A 20711-nucleotide genomic window follows, 5' to 3' on the forward strand; every position below is an offset into this window, starting at 1 on the left:
GACTGAGCCACCCAGGTGCCCCTCTAACTTGATAGTCTTAAGAGTCAATATTCGTACTTTGAGAGAAAGCATCTGATTTTTCCTATCTTAAACATATTAGCAGAAAAAATGCAAAAGTAGTATGTAATGATAATACATGTTTCTATAATAGCATTAATATTTTTATTTTTTCAATTTTCATTGAGAAGTGGCATACAGAACATTGACTGGGCTATTAGGCAAGTGAGTGTGGGATTTATGGGCTTGAGCAAGAAATGCCCTATGACCAAAGAAATGTGGTTTGGGTGATGACACCCAGTAAATAAACATTTATGCTGAGTATGGGTATGAATTAATTAATTTACCCACTTGTAACAAGCAACTGGCTTGAAGTAGATTCCAATGTCCAGCACATTTAAATTCATTAACCAGCTTTCTCCTACCAAAATCATGACACTGACAAAATATTTTAAAGTGGCCTTAACTTTTATAATTCTTAAAAATCAATCTGAGTTTTTACATGGTCATCTGCAAAATTTAGCAGATATGATTTATAAAAACAGCAATTTCTTTAATAACATTTAGGTAAAATTTATTTGTTTAGGAAGTTTAGATAATGGAAAACTCAACTGAGTGTTATAGAAAACAAATGTCTTTACTCACAATGTTTTTTTGATCTCCACACCCAACATGGGGCACGAACTCATAACCCCAAGGTTAAGAGTTGCACTCTCTACCAGCTGAGCCAGTCAGGTGCCCCTGCTCACATTTCTTTTTAACTCAGTCTTATTACTCCTAAAGCATCTGAGCAACGTGATAAAAAAAGTTAATATTAAAAACGACATCAACAGGTGCTTTTTTGGAGAGCATATATATAGAAGCCACAGTAGGAGATGCTTCAAACATACTACCTTATTTTTATCTTTGTAACTAGAGTCCACTGAGATAAAGAAATGTGAGAGAAATGGAGCAGGGACAGAGTTGGAAATAATCTTTCCAAAGGAAACTTGGTCCTTTCTTTCTTTGTCAGGACAGGTCAGTATTTTTGTTCAACCTTTGCTAAGAGTATGTGCCAAGCAAATGTCACCTAACATACTGCCTAACTTTGCAATAAGAATTTCTGCAAAAGGGGCACCTGGGTGGCTCAGTTGGTTAAGCATCCGACTTCGGCTCAGGTCACAATCTTGCGGTTCGTGAGTTCAAGCCCTGCATTGGGCTCTGTGCTAACAGCCTGGAGCTTGGAACCTGCTTCAGATTCTGTGTCTCCCTCTCTCTCTCGGCCCTTCCCCAGTTAACACTTTGTCTCTCTCTCTCTCTCTCTCTCAAAAAATAAACATTAAAAAATTAAAAAAAAAAGAATTTCTGGCACAAATAAAGAAACAAGACTCAGAAATTAAATAACCTGTCTAGCTCCACCTAGGTCTTAAGTGAAAGGGCCAAAATCTGACACACACCTTTCTGATTCTGATGCTTTGCTCTTTCCATGTGTTACAATTAAATCAAGAAACAAATTAAACATAGATTTACCTTCATCTGACACAGTGAATAATGTGTACAGTATTTAGTATGCTGCATGCCCATTAGGCATAAATAATTGATGTAAATACTAATACAAGTACACATTCGGAAACTTAGATGTCCATAGTTAATGGGAGAAGCTCTGTGGGCATGTACTGGTGGTTGGCAGGTGGGATGCAGCAGAGAGGAAGTGATTGGGATGGCTTCCTAAGAGCCCATCCAAAACCAAAAATCTGGATTCCATTGATTCTTCTCTTAACTTCACTGTTAAGTAATAGCTTAATCTTCTCATAGGGTATGGGACTTAAGGGGCAAACGTGCCCTTTCCTCTTCCCTTAACAGCTGGAAGCATGAGAAAAATGGAGGTGTGGATTAGGGAACCCAGACAGGGAAGAGGGCTGCTCTCTATTCTCTAAGATGGTTGTATTTTTACCCAGCTATCTCAATCTCCCCTTTAATTAAAAAGATCTTCCGATGCTCATTTCCTTTGAAGGGAGAGAGATGGCTGTCTATGTGGGAAAGAACTCAGTTCAGGCTCTTTTATTTTCCTGATCATTTGTGAACTTCAGCACGGACACAATTGGAATGAATATGTAGTTTCGCCTCCTGTCTATGTCATCAACCATTTTGTTCACATGGTGTTTTCCCTGCTCTTTTGTTCTGCTGGATTTTACATATCCTTCAAAACATAGCTCTGGGGGTACTTCCTTTGAGATGCCTCTCCTTCTATGGAACTGCTCTCCCAATTCCCAAGGCTGAGCTGGCATGTCTTCTCTTTGCTTCTCACTGGCTTCTGTACGCCTCCACTGCAGGCAAGGTGGCAATGTCCAGTTTATCCATCTTGTCCTGGAGGTGATTCCTAGCAGTACCCCCTTCCTCTTCTCAGTTTACAGAATAAATTATATGGTCACCTTGACCATATAGTCGATCCCAGTGTAACTGATGGCTAAGTTTTCCAAACTCTAAACAGATTGTGTTGTGGGCTCTTTAAGGGCCCTTACTGTTTTGTATTCATCTGTGTATTAGTGCTGAGGGCAGCCCCCACTGCTGAATAAAGATATGACAAATTAGTGGATAACACGAGTACCTTCCCTACAGACAGGGAGCCGGAATGTCAATCTTTACTCAACTAATAGCCAAGTCCTGAAAGTGGCAACATCACACATATTAAATAAAAATCTCCTTTGATCTTCTAAATTTACCACCTAGAGATTAATTTGGAACTAATGGTACAGGAGCAAAGAATTACCTGAGATTTTAGCTGTTTGCCCGAGGGTAGATTAACTAAAATCCACTGAGCTTCCATATCCATAGGGTAGTTGTGAAGTAACAGCTGTTTAGATGGTAGCTTTAGGATGAAGGGGAAGATAACAAAATCCAGCTCTTTGGGTGAGAGGGGGTAACCGAAGGCAGATAGACAAGGGAGCAGCATTTTGAACAGTATGAAAAAAAATACAGACTCTCCTGTGATAAGAGAGAGAGGAGCCAAGACAGGTGGTTGAATAGGGAAGGGACGGAGACTGAAACTTTGGCAAAGGTATCATTCTTCTTCGTCTAAGAGCTTGAAATAAGGGGAAGCACCATCTAACAGATTTGCTGAATAGTAACAGAGCTCCTAGACACATCTTTACAAAGCAAGAGTGTGGTGACTAGTAGTAGCAGGAGCAGAAATGCCAAGTGGTTCTTGCTCTGACAGAATTATTTTGGTTACTGGCAAAAGTTTTGATTCTGCTTCTAAGTGCTGTCATGGAATTGCTCAATGTTTTACAGAAGGCAAAAGTGGCCTCCTGGGAGCATTTCTTGAGCCCTTAATTTCTTTAAGCTACTCACAAATTCAGGATGAGGTGAGTGTAAGATTGCATGTAAAATTTTGCTTAAAAAAACGAAAGTATAATTTATATTTATTGTAATTCACTTTTGGTATGCAGTTCGGTGAGTTTTAACAAATCAATGTGGACATGTAACCACTGTCACAGTCAAGACCTAGAATAATTCCCTCACCCCTGAAAGTTCTCCCAGGTGCCTAAACAGTCAACCTCTCCATCCACTCTGGCAACAGTGATCACTGTTTTTTGTCTCTAAAGCCATACTTTTTTCAGCAATGTCATATAAATGGATTCATACAGCACATCGTCCTCATTGCACTTGAAAGCCAGTTTCTAAATATATGTAAAATGTATGCTAAGAATTGGTTAATACATTTTAAAAGCATTGTGTGGATTATGGCTATTAATATTTGGAAAAAAACCCTTTACTATTTTTCTTTAAAAAGCATTTAAACTTCTATAATATTAAATGCTGCCTAGAACATATGAAACAATTTTAATGTGTTTAATTAGAAGTAATGGGCCATTCTTTGACTTTTTTTGAATTGAGGCTATTGCAATAAAATATTTACTACTGTAAGTAATAGCATTCAACTGAAAGCCCTATTTTTAAAAATAATTGGTTAATGCATTTTAAGTACCACTAAGTGATACAGAAAAGCTAACCATTCTTTAAAATATGCCAACTGGCTATTTCTTCTTGAATACCATGCCTGCTCGCATTCTCTAGAGTCTTTTCCAATTTTACTTTGCTTAAGGAGAAAAAACATTCTATTTTCACTCCAGTCTTTTTTGAAAATATGTGGATTATAAGCCAATGAATGAATGAATCAAAGAACAGTAAAACACCAACACTTGGTGTAATACCACTGAACACTCAAAGGGGCAGGGCATTTCTGTTTATTCAGAAACCGCTGTTTCCTGCAGGGAGAAAAAGCACAGTAACTTTTCTCAGTACTGGATGATACAGATATAAAACAAAACAACAAGATAGCAAACAACAACAACTTTGCCCAGTCCCGATGCTAGTAATTTCAAAGGTTAGAATATTTGCATACTAGGAGACTTAGGCTGACTTTTACTTAATAAATCGATTCTTTTGCTTCTATCTACCTATCTATCTATCTATCTATCTATCTATCTATCTATGTATCTATTTATTACATATAATTTGTTGTCAAGTTGTTTTCCATACAACACCCTCTGTTCAACCCAACAGGTGCCCTCCTCAATGCCCATCACCCACTTTCCCTCTCCCCCATGCCCGATCAACTGTCAGTTTGTTTTCAGTATTTAAGAGTCTCTTATAGTTTGCCTCCCTCCCCCTTTTTAACTATTTTTTCCCTTCCCCTCCCCCATGGTCTTCTGTTAAGTTTCTCAGGCTCCGCATATAAGTGAAAACATACGGTATCTTCTTTCTCCGCCTGACTTAATAAATTGATTCTTTATAAATTATGACTGTTAGTCATTTAACAAAGACTGTAAAAACAGGATTCTCTACTCATAGCGTAAATTTCCATCAGCTTCAGAAGTAAGGTGTTGATGCTCTACCAGGTAATGTTAGGTATGTTTCAAGACAATTCTAAGGCCATGGTTTCACAGCTACCATGTCATGCTCAGAACACCTAAATTTCTACCTATAGCTCAAGGTTTTCTCCTGAATTCCAGGTTCATTTAGTCAACTTCTGTATGCTCATATATCCAGTTGGGTTTCCAATAAGCAATTCAAACACAAACAATCCTAAATAGCACTTGGATTTGCACTGACTTCTGCTCTTTCTGTAATGTTCTCTCTCTCACTGAATAGGTCTACCATGCTCCATGATGTCTAAGCTGGAAATTTAGGATTCATTCTTGCCTCTCAAGTTTTTGTCAAATCATTAATTTCATCAACAACTCCTATGTCCTGTGGATTTAACCCCTTCTCATACTCAATGCTTCTCTCCATTCTCACTGCCATTTCTTCAGTTCAGGCTAGAATAGTCTCATGTTCAGACTGGTGAATTACTACTAAGGGAGGTTCTTCCCTCAAGTCTTTCTGCCACTCCAATCCATGTTCTGTTGCCACCATTGTGCTTTTTTAAAGAAAATAATCAAAATTAAAATTGATCTTTTAATTCTGCTACTTTGATATTACTCTGTTGTTTCTCAGTGCCTATGGAATAAAGCCCAAACTTCTTGATTTAGCTTACCATCATTCTCAGTAAGATTCCTGCTCACCTCGATAGTCCTATTCTGTCTGCATTCCCCCTTGCCAGACACTTCACACTTGAAGTAAACTGAAGCTACTCAGGTATTTATGCCTTCCTCTGAAGCATTCTTCTTCAGCGAACTCTAGTCATTTTTCAAGTCTTGCTGTACATATTACATTCTCCAGAAGTCTGCTCAGATCCCTAATTTGGAGATGGAGCCTTCTCTGGTAATCACAGAACATACTGTACTTTACCAATTGAGTTTTACTGCGCTTGTCTGTATACCTGAAAAGCTACCAACAAGAGGATGGACTTCTCTGACAAAAATTAAATATCTAGTTCCTAGCACAGAGTAGGTGCTCAAAATATTTTCCAATGACTGAATGACCACTTGATTTTAAGACCTTAAGAATCACTTTTTCCAGTTCCGGAAGATGGCGGCGTAGGAGGACGCGGGGCTCACAGCGCGTCCTGCCGATCACTTAGATTCCACCTACACCTGCCTAAAGAACACAGAAAACCGCCAGAGGATTAGCAGAAGGGAGTCTCCGGAGTCAAGCGCAGACCAGAGGCCCACGGAAGAGGGTAGGAAGGGCGGCGAGGCGGTGCGCGCTCCACGGACTGGCGGGAGGGAACCGGGGCGGAGGGGCGGCTCGCCGGCCAAGCAGAGCCCCCGAGTCTGGCTGGCAAAAGCGGAGGGGCCGGACGGACTGTGTTCCGACAGCAAGCGCGTCTTAGCGTCTGGGAGGTCAGAAGTTAACAGCTCTGCTCGGAAAGCGGGAAGGCTGGAGGACAAAGGGAGGGAGAGCTGCTGAGCCCCCGGACGGCAGAGCTCAGCTTGGCGGGGAACAAAGGCGCCAGCGCCATCTCCCCCGCCCATCCCCCAGCCAAAATCCCAAAGGGAACCAGTTCCTGCCAGGGAACTTGCTCGCTCCGCGCAAACACCCAACTCTGTGCTTCTGCGGAGCCAAACCTCCGGCAGCGGATCTGACTCCCTCCCGCTGCCACAGGGCTCCTCCTGAAGTGGATCACCTAAGGAGAAGCGAGCTAAGCCTGCCCCTCCAGCCCCCGTGCACCTTGCCTACCCACCCCAGCTAATACGCCAGATCCCCAGCAACACAAGCCTGGCAGTGTGCGAGTAGCCCAGACGGGACACGCCACCCCACAGTGAATCCCGCCCCTAGGAGAGGGGAAGAGAAGGCACACACCAGTCTGACTGTGGCCCCAGCAGTGGGCTGGGGGCAGACATCGGGTCGGACTGCGGCCCCGCCCACTAACTCCAGTTATACACCACAGCACAGGGGAAGTGCACTGCAGGTCCTCACCACTCCAGGGACTCTCCAAAATGACCAAACGGAAGAATTCCCCTCAGAAGAATCTCCAGGAAATAACAACAGCTAATGAACTGATCAAAAAGGATTTAAATAATATAACAGAAAGTGAATTTAGAATAATAGTCATAAAATTAATCGCTGGACTTGAAAACAGTATACAGGACAGCAGAGAATCTCTTGCCACAAAGATCGAGGGACTAAGGAACAGTCACGAGGAGTTGAAAAACGCTTTAAACGAATTGCAAAACAAAATGGAATCCACGATGGCTCGGCTTGAAGAGGCAGAGGAGAGAATAGGTGAACTAGAAGATAAAGTTATGGAGAAAGAGGAAGCTGAAAGAAAGAGAGATAAAAAAATCCAGGAGTATGAGGGGAAAATTAGAGAACTAAGTGATACACTAAAAAAAAATAATATACGCATAATTGGTATCCCAGAGGAGGAAGAGAGAGGGAAGGGTGCTGAAGGGGTACTTGAACAAATTATAGCTGAGAACTTCCCTGAACTGGGGAAGGAAAAAGGCATTGAAATCCAAGAGGCACAGAGAACTCCCTTCAGACGTAACTTGAATCGATCTTCTGCACGACATATCATAGTGAAACTGGCAAAATACAAGGATAAAGAGAAAATTCTGAAAGCAGCAAGGGATAAACGTGCCCTCACATATAAAGGGAGACCTATAAGACTCGTGACTGATCTCTCCTTTGACACTTGGCAGGCCAGAAAGGCTTGGCACGATATCTACAGTGTGCTAAACAGGAAAAATATGCAGCCGAGAATCCTTTATCCAGCAAGTCTGTCATTTAGAATAGAAGGAGAGATAAAGGTCTTCCCAAACAAACAAAAACTGAAGGAATTTGTCACCACGAAACCAGCCCTACAAGAGATCCTAAGGGGGATCCTGTGAGACAAAGTACCAGAGACATCACTACAAGCATAAAACATACAGACATCACAATGACTCTAAACCCGTATCTTTCTATAATAACACTGAATGTAAATGGATTAAATGCGCCAACTAAAAGACATAGGGTATCAGAATGGATAAAAAAACAAGACCCATCTATTTGCTGTCTACAAGAGACTCATTTTAGATCTGAGGACACCTTTAGATTGAGAGTGAGGGGATGGAGAACTATTTATCATGCTCCTGGAAGCCAAAAGAAAGCTGGAGTAGCCATACTTATATCAGACAAACTAGACTTTAAATTAAAGGCTGTAACAAGAGATGAAGAAGGGCATTATATAATAATCACAGGGTCTATCCACCAGGAAGAGCTAACTATTATAAATGTCTATGCGCCAAATACCCGAGCCCCCAGATATATAAAACAATTACTCATAAACATAAGCAACCTTATTGATAAGAATGTGGTCATTGCAGGGGACTTTAACACCCCACTTACAGAAATGGATAGATCATCTAGACACACAGTCAATAAAGAAACAAGGGCCCTGAATGATACATTGGATCAGATGGACTTGACAGATATATTTAGAACTCTGCATCCCAAAGCAACAGAATATACTTTCTTCTCGAGTGCACATGGAACATTCTCCAAGATAGATCATATACTGGGTCACAAAACAGCCCTTCATAAGTTTACAAGAATTGAAATTATACCATGCATACTTTCAGACCACAATGCTATGAAGCTTGAAATCAACCACAGGAAAAAGTCTGGAAAACCTCCAAAAGCATGGAGGTTAAAGAACACCCTACTAACGAATGAGTGGGTCAACCAGGCAATTAGAGAAGAAATTAAAACATATATGGAAACAAACGAAAATGAAAATACAACAATCCAAACGCTTTGGGATGCAGCGAAGGCAGTCCTGAGAGGAAAATACATTGCAATCCAGGCCTATCTCAAGAAACAAGAAAAATCCCAAATACAAAATCTAACAGCACACCTAAAGGAAATAGAAGCAGAACAGCAAAGGCAGCCTAAACCCAGCAGAAGAAGAGAAATCATAAAGATCAGGGCAGAAATAAACAATATAGAATCTAAAAAAACTGTAGAGCAGATCAACGAAACCAAGAGTTGGTTTTTTGAAAAAATAAACAAAATTGACAAACCTCTAGCCAGGCTTCTCAAAAAGAAAAGGGAGATGACCCAAATAGATAAAATCATGAATGAAAATGGAATGATTACAACCAATCCCTCAGAGATACAAACAATTATCAGGGAATACTATGAAAAATTATATGCCAGCAAATTGGACAACCTGGAAGAAATGGACAAATTTCTAAACACCCACACTCTTCCAAAACTCAATCAGGAGGAAATAGAAAGCTTGAACAGACCCATAACCAGCGAAGAAATTGAATCGGTTATCAAAAATCTCCCAACAAATAAGAGTCCAGGACCAGATGGCTTCCCAGGGGAGTTCTACCAGACATTTAAAGCAGAGATAATACCTATCCTTCTCAAGCTATTCCAAGAAATAGAAAGGGAAGGAAAACTTCCAGACTCATTCTATGAAGCCAGTATTACTTTGATTCCTAAACCAGACAGAGACCCAGTAAAAAAAGAGAACTACAGGCCAATATCCCTGATGAATATGGATGCAAAAATTCTTAATAAGATACTAGCAAATCGAATTCAACAGCATATAAAAAGAATTATTCACCATGATCAAGTGGGATTCATTCCTGGGATGCAGGGCTGGTTCAACATTCGCAAATCGATCAACGTGATACATCACATTAACAAAAAAAAAGAGAAGAACCATATGATCCTGTCAATCGATGCAGAAAAGGCCTTTGACAAAATCCAGCACCCTTTCTTAATAAAAACCCTTGAGAAAGTCGGGATAGAAGGAACATACTTAAAGATCATAAAGGCCATTTATGAAAAGCCCACAGCTAACATCATCCTCAACGGGGAAAAACTGAGAGCTTTTTCCCTGAGATCAGGAACACGACAGGGATGCCCACTGTCACCGCTGCTATTTAATATAGTGCTGGAAGTTCTAGCATCAGCAATCAGACAACAAAAGGAAATCAAAGGCATCAAAATTGGCAAAGATGAAGTCAAGCTTTCGCTTTTTGCAGATGACATGATATTATACATGGAAAATCCGATAGACTCCACCAAAAGTCTGCTAGAACTGATACATGAATTCAGCAAAGTTGCAGGATACAAAATCAATGTGCAGAAATCAGTTGCATTCTTATACACTAACAATGAAGCAACAGAAAGACAAATGAAGAAACTGATCCCATTCACAATTGCACCAAGAAGCATAAAATACCTAGGAATAAATCTAACCAAAGATGTAAAAGATCTGTATGCTGAAAACTATAGAAAGCTTATGCAGGTAATTGAAGAAGATATAAAGAAATGGAAAGACATTCCCTGCTCATGGATTGGAAGAATAAATATTGTCAAAATGTCAATACTACCCAAAGCTATCTACACATTCAATGCAATCCCAATCAAAATTGCACCAGCATTCTTCTCGAAACTAGAACAAGCAATCCTAAAATTCATATGGAACCACAAAAGGCCCCGAATAGCCAAAGTAATTTTGAAGAAGAAGACCAAAGCAGGAGGCATCACAATCCCAGACTTTAGCCTCTACTACAAAGCTGTCATCATCAAGACATCATGGTATTGGCATAAAAACAGACACATAGACCAATGGAATAGAATAGAAACCCCAGAACTAGACCCACAAACGTATGGCCAACTCATCTTTGACAAAGCAGGAAAGAACATCCAATGGAAAAAAGACAGTCTCTTTAACAAATGGTGCTGGGAGAACTGGACAGCAACATGCAGAAGGTGGAAACTAGACCACTTTCTCACACCATTCACAAAAATAAACTCAAAATGGATAAAGGACCTGAATGTGAGACAGGAAACCATCAAAACCTTAGAGGAGAAAGCAGGAAAAGACCTCTCTGACCTCAGCCGTAGCAATCTCTTACTCGGCACATCCCCAAAGGCAAGGGAATTAAAAGCAAAAGTGAATTACTGGGACCTTATGAAGATAAAAAGCTTCTGCACAGCAAAGGAAACAACCAACAAAACTAAAAGGCAACCAACGGAATGGGAAAAGATATTTGCAAATGACACATCGGACAAAGGGCTAGTATCCAAAATCTATAAAGAGCTCATCAAACTCCACACCCGAAAAACAAATAACCCAGTGAAGAAATGGGCAGAAAACATGAATAGACACTTCTCTAAAGAAGACATCCGGATGGCCAACAGGCACATGAAAAGATGTTCAACGTCGCTCCTTATCAGGGAAATACAAATCAAAACCACACTCAGATACCACCTCACGCCAGTCAGAGTGGCCAAAATGAAGAAATCAGGAGACTATAGATGCTGGAGAGGATGTGGAGAAACAGGAACCCTCTTGCACTGTTGGTGGGAATGCAAATTGGTGCAGCCGCTCTGGAAAGCAGTGTGGAGGTTCCTCAGAAAATTAAAAATAGACCTACCCTATGACCCAGCAATAGCACTGCTAGGAATTTATCCAAGGGATACAGGAGTACTGATGCATAGGGGCACCTGTACCCCAATGTTTATAGCGGCACTCTCAACAATAGCCAAATTATGGAAAGAGCCTAAATGTCCATCAACTGATGAATGGATAAAGAAATTGTGGTTTATATACACAATGGAATACTACGTGGCAATGAGAAAAAATGAAATATGGCCTTTTGTAGCAACATGGATGGAACTGGAGAGTGTGATGCTAAGTGAAATAAGCCATACAGAGAAAGACAGATACCATATGGTTTCACTCTTATGTGGATCCTGAGAAACATAACAGAAACCCATGGGGGAGGGGAAGGAAAAAAAAAAAAAAAAAAGAGGTTAGAGTGGGAGAGAGCCAAAGCATAAGAGACTGTTAAAAACTGAGAACAAACTGAGGGTTGATGGGGGGTGGGAGGGAGGGCAGGGTGGGTGATGGGTATTGAGGAGGGCACCTTTTGGGATGAGCACTGGGTGTTGTATGGAAACCAATTTGACAGTAAATTTCATATATTAAAAAAAAAAAAAAAAAAAAAAAAAAAAAAAAAAAAAAAGTTTTTCCAATTAAAATGAAAACAAACCAAAAAAAAAAAAAAAAAAAAAAAAAAAGAATCACTTTTTACATTGTAAGCTCTTGTAATCTATTCAGAACAGCTTTTCTAAGACCTCTGCTGGGAAGTAATTCCTTTAGTACCTTAGTTTGAGATGCTCTCTCGACCTCAAAGCAATAACCCTGATTTCTTCAAAGCGATTCTGTAATTTAGTTGTCTCAGTGACTTAGATTCTCATTACTATGCCTGATGCGTTAATTACAAAGCTGTTATTGTGCTGATATAAAACCTTACAAACCAGGTAGAAGATAATTATTCATTGTGTGATTGTGTGATTTACACAGTAGACATATTTATTAATTTTTGCGATTTTTAAGACATATTTAATCCTTAATTTCTTTTCCTGATTTAGACTTTATTTTTTTACATTTATTTTTCTTGATTTGGGCTTTAAATAATAAAGTATATGTATATACTGGCTTAATCAAAAGTGTATTTGCCACCAGCATTTCCTACGCTAGGCTGGAGAAAGCTTTCCTATTTATAAGTTCCTCATGCAGTGACAAACCCAAGTTCATATACAAAAGATAAAGAAAAAGGAAAAGAAAAAAACCTAAAAAACGAATGGATTTACAATCCTGCCATAAATACCCTATCAAAAATTTTGTCTTCTATTTTCAAATGTGTCATTTGTTCCCCCAAATGAGATTTGAATCTCGATGTTTTAAGTCAGAACAGCCAATGATTCAACAACCACAATAAATCTATCATTTAAAGTGCTTCCTCAATTTGGCTTAAGGCTGTGACCAAGTCAAGAGGGACAGACATGGGGCTTTTGCTGCCAAGTGATGGCTGAGGCCCACTCTGATTTCACATGAACTTGGAGAAGATTCAAAAGTGTAACTTGTTCAATAATTGCTTCTAGCAGCGTTTCCCCTAAGCATCAAGGCTCCGACTCATCAGTACTTTTGCTGTCCAAAGAGATAAAAGCAAAATCCAAATAATCAGACCCGGTACTATGTACTGAATGTTTGAGTCTCCCCAAAATTCATGTGTTAAATCCTAATCCCCAATGTGATGGTATTAAGAGGCTGGGCCTTTGGGAGGTGATTAGGTCATGAGCAGGGAGCCCTCCTGGATGAGATTAATGCCCTTATGAGACCCCAGAGGGCTCTCTTGCTCTGTCTGTCATGTGAGGATGTAAGGAGAAGACTGCCATCTGAAACCGAGAAGAAGCCCCTTATCAGAACTTGACCAAGCTGGCACCCTGATCTTGGATGACCACACCCAGAGCTGTGAGAAATACATTTCTGTTGTTTATAAGCCATCTGGTTTATGGTATTGTGTTATAAAAGCTCAAACTAAGATACTTGGGAGGGACTGCAACACTATGGACCCTCTTCATAAACATGTTTCCTCTTTTTAACCCTATTTTTACATCTAAAAGTTTTCTTATTCATCAAAGAGATGTTACAAATACTTAAAACAAAGTGGAGGGTCAGTAGTCCTGAAATGGATAGAAGTAACACTGATGAACATGATACATGTTAGAGTAAATCGTTTTCCTCTTTCTACTTAAAACATAATGCCAGTTTGAAAAAACCCAAACAAACAAACAAACAAACAAAAATGTAATCCCAAATTCTCATTGCATACAGTCCTGCCAAAAGAAAAAAAAAATCCATATTCCCCAATCTCCCCTGCATTTCAGTTTGGTCAGCTAACTAATTTCTGCCCAATAAGGCATAAAGGAAATAGCCGTATTCTGAGACGTTCCTAAAAAGAGGAAGAAGTGTACCCTGATTTCTACCTGCCTCCTTCCTGTCACTGGGAGATGACATTGAGGAGCTAAAGCCATGGCAACCATCTTGGTTCAGGATGTGAAGAGAGTAAAGCAAGATAAAAGAGGTCTGTGTTTTGGACAACTGTGGATTCCAGATAGTCCCAACTGCCTACCTTGAGAGACATCAACCAGCCAACGAATCACCCAACCAAAAGGCATCTGCCTTTCTTAGTCACTGTTACTTTCAACATCTTATTTGTAAAATATCCTTATTCTTACCAATTAGTATATCTGCAAATATCAGACATTATGCTAAATGCTAGCTGTATAGTAACTATGCAACATAGGAATTATTATCTCTTTTGTGAGTGAGGAAATAAAGATTCAAAGGTGTTACATAATAGATCTAATGACACCAAGGTAGTAAGGAGCCGAGTCAGAAGTCCCAGATCAGATTCTGGAATTTATACTCTCTTTTCCTGTATTACCCCATTACTCTATGTGGGAGTAAATCCCTCTTTGTGTGCCTCTTGCTAAAACTCTTAATCTTCTTATCCTCTTTTGAAATTAAGATTAAAAACCTCTGCCTACTATAGGCACTACTGCGAGGACAAGTGGGTTTATTATTGTGTAAAACATTGAAATCCTTGGGACTTAACTACTATTTAATTTATGTACACAGTTAAAACTATTTAAAACTTTTTTAACACGAAAAGTCAGCAGTTACATGAGAAGACTTAACTTCCAGTACAGACACAAGTAACTAATTTGTGCCACAAGCCTTTACTTGTTTCAACTGGTTTACAAAATTAAACTCCAAATCACTAATTAACTTCCTATTCCAGAAATCTATTCTGTGAGGCCCAGCATTTAGCTGGATTGTGTTTAATCACTCAGTTCACAATTTTGCCTTGTCATCCTGCTGTGGCTCCTTTTTAATGGAAGTGTCTCCCATTAAATACTGGAGGAATTGCAGATTGTATTATCATACCAACTCACAAAAATACCTTGGTGTCTTGGTAATATAAAAGCAGTTCAACTTGGTTGTCGGCAATAAGACTTTGTAATTAAAAAAAAAAATTAATCCATATTTTTTTGACCTAATGTTTTATTGTTTGTTTTCCCTCATCTCCAAAAGAGTAATCTGGATTCCATGACTTCAAAGGCTGAGATGGCCTCTAAAATTCTGGGCTCCTTATACAAAATGTGACATTGAAAATACTTAGTGGTTATATCTAGAGTCAGGGATTAAAATCTTGGCTTATGTGACTTTAGGCAAATTGTATTATCTAAGTTTTATTTTCCCCATTAGTAAAATGGAGATGATAATATGATCTATACATCACAGAGTTGCAGAGATGTTTAAAAAAGATAATGCACACAGAGCTCTATATTAGTTTCCTCTTGACTTTTTTTTTTTTAATTTATTAATTTACTTTTGAGAAAGAGAGCTAGCATGAGCAGGGGAGGAACACAGAGACAAGGAGAGACAGAGAATTCCAAGCAGGCTCCACACTGACCGTGCATAGCCTGATGTGGGGCTCGAACCCACGAACTGCAAAATCATGACTTAAGCCAAAACCAAGAGTTGGACGCTTAACTGACTGAGCCACCCAGGTGCCCTAATTTCCTCTTGCTTCTATAATAAATTACTACAAATTTAGTAATTTGGCCTAAACAGCACAAATTTATTACAATATAGTTCTGGAAGTCAGAGGTCCAGTATAGGTCTTGCTGGGCCAAAATCAAGGTATTATCAGGGCTGCATTCCTTGGGAAGGTTGAGAATTACTAAACACTCCTTCATGTTGTTGACAGAATTCAGTTTGTTGTGGCTATGGGACTAAGGTCCCTGTTTTCTTATTGGCTGTCAACTGAGGGCTGTTCCCATCTTAGAGAGTACGGCAAATTCATTTGCTCATGGCTCCCTTCCACCATCTTCCAAACCAAAAATACCAACTGAAGTCCCTCTGAAGTGTGAAATCTCTCCTGCCTTATCTTTGATTATCATATGTTTCTGACAAACTCTTTTGCCTTCCTCTTCCTCTTACAAGTATTCAGGTGATTACTTTGAACCTACACACATAATCCAGGATAAACTTCAAATTTTAAAGTCATCTGCTTACCAACCTTTATTCTATCTTCAACTTTAATTACCTTTGGTCATCTATGTAACACAATCAAAGGTTTACAGGAAAAGGACACGGACATCTTTGGGGTCAATATTCTACCTATCACAAGCTCTGAGCATAATACCTGGCATGCAGTTAAGTACTCAATAAATAATAATAATAGCCAATACTTACACTTACTCACTGACAGGTAATGACCTAAGTGCTGTATAGATATTTATGTATTTCATCTAGCTAACAAGCCTCATAACATACTAATTATCATCTTCATTAAAAATGAGAAAATGAGACACCAAATGGAAAGCTTTACACTGAGGAAGTAAAAGGCTGAATGAAGATTTGAACCTGGGCAGTCAGTCCGCACTATAAGTGATACCTTTAAGTCTCATTCTTCCTCTTCATTATTACAATAGTCAGGAAACCAAGCAAGCCTTTGTCTAAACTAAAACCAGGAATGAGAAGTTATTTCAATACAGGGAAATGGCAATATTGGTATTTATTTGGCATATACTCTCATTATGTCTTCTCTACTTTGTCCTGGGACATTGGCTCATCTGAGTCTAGGACAGACCTTTCATCATTCTACTTTTGAGTCTTACCAGGTGACTGAGGAGAAAATCCTTGATAAAATAAGGTATTCTATGTGGGAAGAAGCTAGATGATATATCCAACCCTTTTCCGATTTCAAAAATTTATTACTATCTTCATGAAAGTATTACAGACTCGGGGCGCCTGGGTGGCTCGGTCGGTTAAGCGTCAGACTTCGCTCAGGTCATGATCTCGCGGTCCGTGAGTTCAAGCTCCGCGTTGGGCTCTGTGCTGACAGCTCAGAGCCTGGAGCCTGTTTCAGATTCTGTGTCTCTCTCTCTCTGACCCTCCCCCATTCATGCTCTGTCTCTGTCTCAAAAATAAATAAACGTTAAAAAAAATTTTTTTTAATAAAAAAAGAGAAAGTATTACAGACTCAAAGTTACCACTGTCTTGGTTCTTCAACACCTCATATTCTACTGAAATGCTGCTGCTTCTCATTTCATACTAAGAATCCACTTTGACATCACTATGGAAAGTAAGAAGAGTACATCACCATTATTTTGGACAATAAAATACCTTTCATTCTCCTGCACGATCACATCTCCTCTCTTCCATGAACGGAGTGCTTTGGGAGAGGCTCTAGGTTTACAATCCAAGCTGACCATGCTGCCCACTTGCACTTGAAGCAACTTTTTCATTGGAGTCTTTGAAAAATCGGGAGCAGAAGCTGAAAGGGAAGAGAGAATGAAAATTTACTTTCAATTTAACATTTTAAAATACCTGTGGGTTCAAAGGTTGACTTCATAATGACTTTTATTTATTTTTTAATTTAAATTTTAGTTGGGTTAACATACAGTCTAATATTGGTTACAACTACTTAAAATTTTTCTTTAAGGTGGATTTATTTTTTAGAGAGAGACAGAGTGTGAGCAGAGGAGGGTCAAAGAGAGAGAGAGAGAGAGAGAGAGAGAGAGAGAGAGATAATCCAAAGAAGGCTCCAGGCAAGGGGCTGGAACTCCCAAATTGCAAGGTCATGACCCGAGGCGAAGTCAGATGCTCAACCAACTGAGTCACCCAGGCGCATGGGTTATAACTACATTCAAAGTTTCCTGGCACACAGATGTCAGTACTTGATTTACTTAATTGAGTGGGCACCACTCACAGGATTTCAAAGCTCAAAAAGTAATTCCAATCATTGTATGTTCCTAGAAGTTCTAAATCTTGGGATAATTTTTTATGTAGAAATTTCTAAACTTCACCATTAAGTTTTAAAATAGCTCAATCATGAGCGTATCAAAATGAAAAACATTTATCACAGAAAGTTAGTTCCATGCAGACAACAATAGGTTCATTGTCCCTTGTGATCTCCAAGACCCAGCATGTGGCACAGTGCCTGGCACTTAGGTGCTCAGTAAATGTTTTTAGAAGGAAGGCTGAGTATACTGAATTATTATCGTCTTGCATAAAACTGATCAACATCCATTATAAAATTTTCATATGCTTATGTTTAACTTCTGAGTTGGAGAAATCTATAATCTGCATTATTATATTAATGTTCTAGTATCACATTAAATATGATAACATGTAGAGAACATTATGTCTGCTGATAACGAACAGAATGTTGATCCTGAAACAACACCTGAACATTCAAGATACATAATAATGTATCTTTGAATGAAATGATACGTTAATCAGAAAATCAGTCTTTTATTGCAAATGTAGAAAAAGTTAACTAAACATAGTGCATTTCTCCTAATGTCTAATACTCTGCCTTATAGCAAACCCGAGTGAATATAATTTATTTTTCTCGTAAGTGGAGATCATATAGTGAATTATATTGTGTGATTCTATATAAGAGTGTGGATAAAGAAGATACGTTATCAAGGGGTTGTTGGCCTTAAAAATTAAGATCTTAAAAGGACACTTTTGACTAAAAGTATTTTTCCCATACAAAAGCCTCATATAGCATTTTGGGTAGGAAATCATCCATTTTAAGATGAATAAACTATCACTCATAAGGCTAATTTAATACAAGAGATAGTAGTGCTTCAACTTAAGACTGTGTACAAATTCTACTCTCTTTTTGTTATAATACCCCACCTTCCCTGTCATGGATAACAGTAGCCAGATTTTCAGCTGATGATCTGCCCTTCCCAGACTTCAGGCCTCCTACTGCAGAGAATGCATTTCTAACCACCAGGCATGAAGGATGAGAGAACTGCTTCCAGTAATGTCAGTGCGGCACCTGACATTTTGGGCTGAATAATTATTTGTTGTGAGAGGCTGTCATGCGCGCTGTAGGATATTTACATTGTAGGATTATTTGTGGGTAGCCTTTCTGGCCTATACTCACAAGATGCCCGTAACACACACTGGTTCCCTTTTCCCCTATCTATCACCAACACTGTAACAACCAAAAATGTCTCCTGACATTTCCAAAGATTTCCTGGGGGCAAAATCATCCCCAGCTAAGGACTGCTGAGTTAGCAGGTGCTTACAACCTTTGGGCCATATTGGATTGGACCAGCCATGGGTATGTGGCCCAAATCAGGTACACAAGGCCAATGACATGCAGGACTGTGACTTCTATATGAGCAATTCAGAAAGCCATGTATTTTCCACTGTATTGACTGTGCTCCTGGAAACTGAATGTGTTGGGGAACACCATATAGAGCCTGATGATGGTGATGATGCTTGAGTCCTGCCAGGATCAAATTCTGTTCAGATCCAAATCTATATTTTAATTACATGTAGCGATAAATCTCCCTTCTACTTTCTCTCTTATTTATGTCATAACTATGCTATGCCCTGACAATTTTTTGGTTGATTTTCAGGCATTTGCAACTTACAAAGTGTTTTTCTGGATAACTGCCCTAAACACAATATAACATATAACATTTTCTGTCTTTTCATATACTTAAAGTGCAAGAAGAAAATAATTCAGAATCTCAAATGGTTGAGCCTTTTAAATGAAAACTTCAGTATGCCCAGTGTTTGAGGCTTCTAGCAGGGTTATTCAAACCAAAGGCAACTCCTTTTGGAACAATATATGATTGTTTTGAATTCCAGTATTTACTTTTCTGGCCCAGTAACAACAACAGCAACAACAACAAAACCCACCAAATTTACTTATTCTCTTAAAAGGCATTGCTCCATTTAAAATATTAGAGTTGCCTAAGGATGTCTTAGGTTGACACTGTTCCTTACTGTTGCCCTACTTCAACCTTTGAGGCTTATTCCACCTACAACTGTGGCTTTCCTTTAGAAATCATTAAAATATATTCTCAGGTTAAAACCCCTGAATGATATTATAACAATAGGAATGTAATATGAGAAGTAAATACTTCTTGTTCTAGCAAAAAGGGAGGATTTAAGAAAAAAAATATGACAAGAGAAGCTTAGTCTTACCTATAACCTTAAGTTCAGCACTGGAATAGATGAGCCCATGTTTGTTTTCTGCTATGCACTGGAACATGCCAGAATCAGTCACATTTAGGTTGGATATTGTAAGGGCACCATTTTCTATCTGTATTCTCTCCTAGGTGATAACAAAAATGTCTTGCATATAAATGTATATATAATTTGAAAAGAAAAATGAAAACCACTATTATTTCAGTCGTACACAAACCTCCTTCATTTTTCCTCAGAGGATTGTGCAATCTGACTTGAAATTTTAACTTTTCCTTATTTAAAAATTTGTGACTGATTTAACATAACAGCCACACATTAGTAATACTAATAAACACCCTTCAGTCCAAATGTCTATTGGTAAAATAAATAACAAAGAAAAAGGTACAACATTGCAGCCATTTTATTTTTCCCCATGGCTAAAGTTGCAGACTTTAAAAAATGTATCATGTTTCCACGCCGTCAACTGGAAAGGTTTTCACCATTTTTTTAATCACACAAATCAAACACATTATAAATTCTGTGCATTAAAAAGAGTTCTGGGAAACACATTTATTAAGGGTTTTTAGGTAGTATGACAGGTTATATATAGAAATTGGAAGGAATATAATTGACTTAGTACACAATTTTTTAAAAGAACAAAAATTACATGGCTTAAGAAAGAAAGTGATTGAGAAAATAAGTATGTATGTGAGAAGGTAACCACATAACAATTATTCTCCAGAGGCCATACCAGGTTGTCAGACAGGGAAAAGCAAATTATATTCCACATTTGATCAAGGTAAGGCCTTCCCTAATTTCAAAAGCAAAAAACAAAAATCAAAAAACAAAACAAAACAAAAGAAACAAAAAAACTATACCATAGTTAGACTAAATTCACAAAATCACCTTTTCCCAATGACATTCAATGTTGAAAATATTTTCTTCTTGGCAGATTGGGTACTTGATTTTATATTTTATCCCC

General features: G+C 38.7%; 1 protein-coding gene across 1 annotated transcript in view; it reads right to left on the bottom strand.

The window, feature by feature from the left end:
- The window catches only part of CNTN3 (contactin 3), a 341782-nt gene that overhangs the window by 77047 nt on the left and 244024 nt on the right, over positions 1-20711 (bottom strand). Inside the window, exons 10-11 of the mRNA XM_042927535.1 lie at positions 19748-19877; positions 16916-17066 (exon numbers count right to left, since the gene is read on the bottom strand). Coding sequence (XP_042783469.1) covers positions 16916-17066; positions 19748-19877 — 281 coding nt within the window. The remainder of the gene's footprint in view (positions 1-16915; positions 17067-19747; positions 19878-20711) is intronic.

Source organism: Panthera leo, chromosome A2 (assembly GCF_018350215.1).
Source record: "Panthera leo isolate Ple1 chromosome A2, P.leo_Ple1_pat1.1, whole genome shotgun sequence".
In the NCBI taxonomy this organism is placed as follows: Eukaryota; Metazoa; Chordata; class Mammalia; order Carnivora; family Felidae; genus Panthera; species Panthera leo.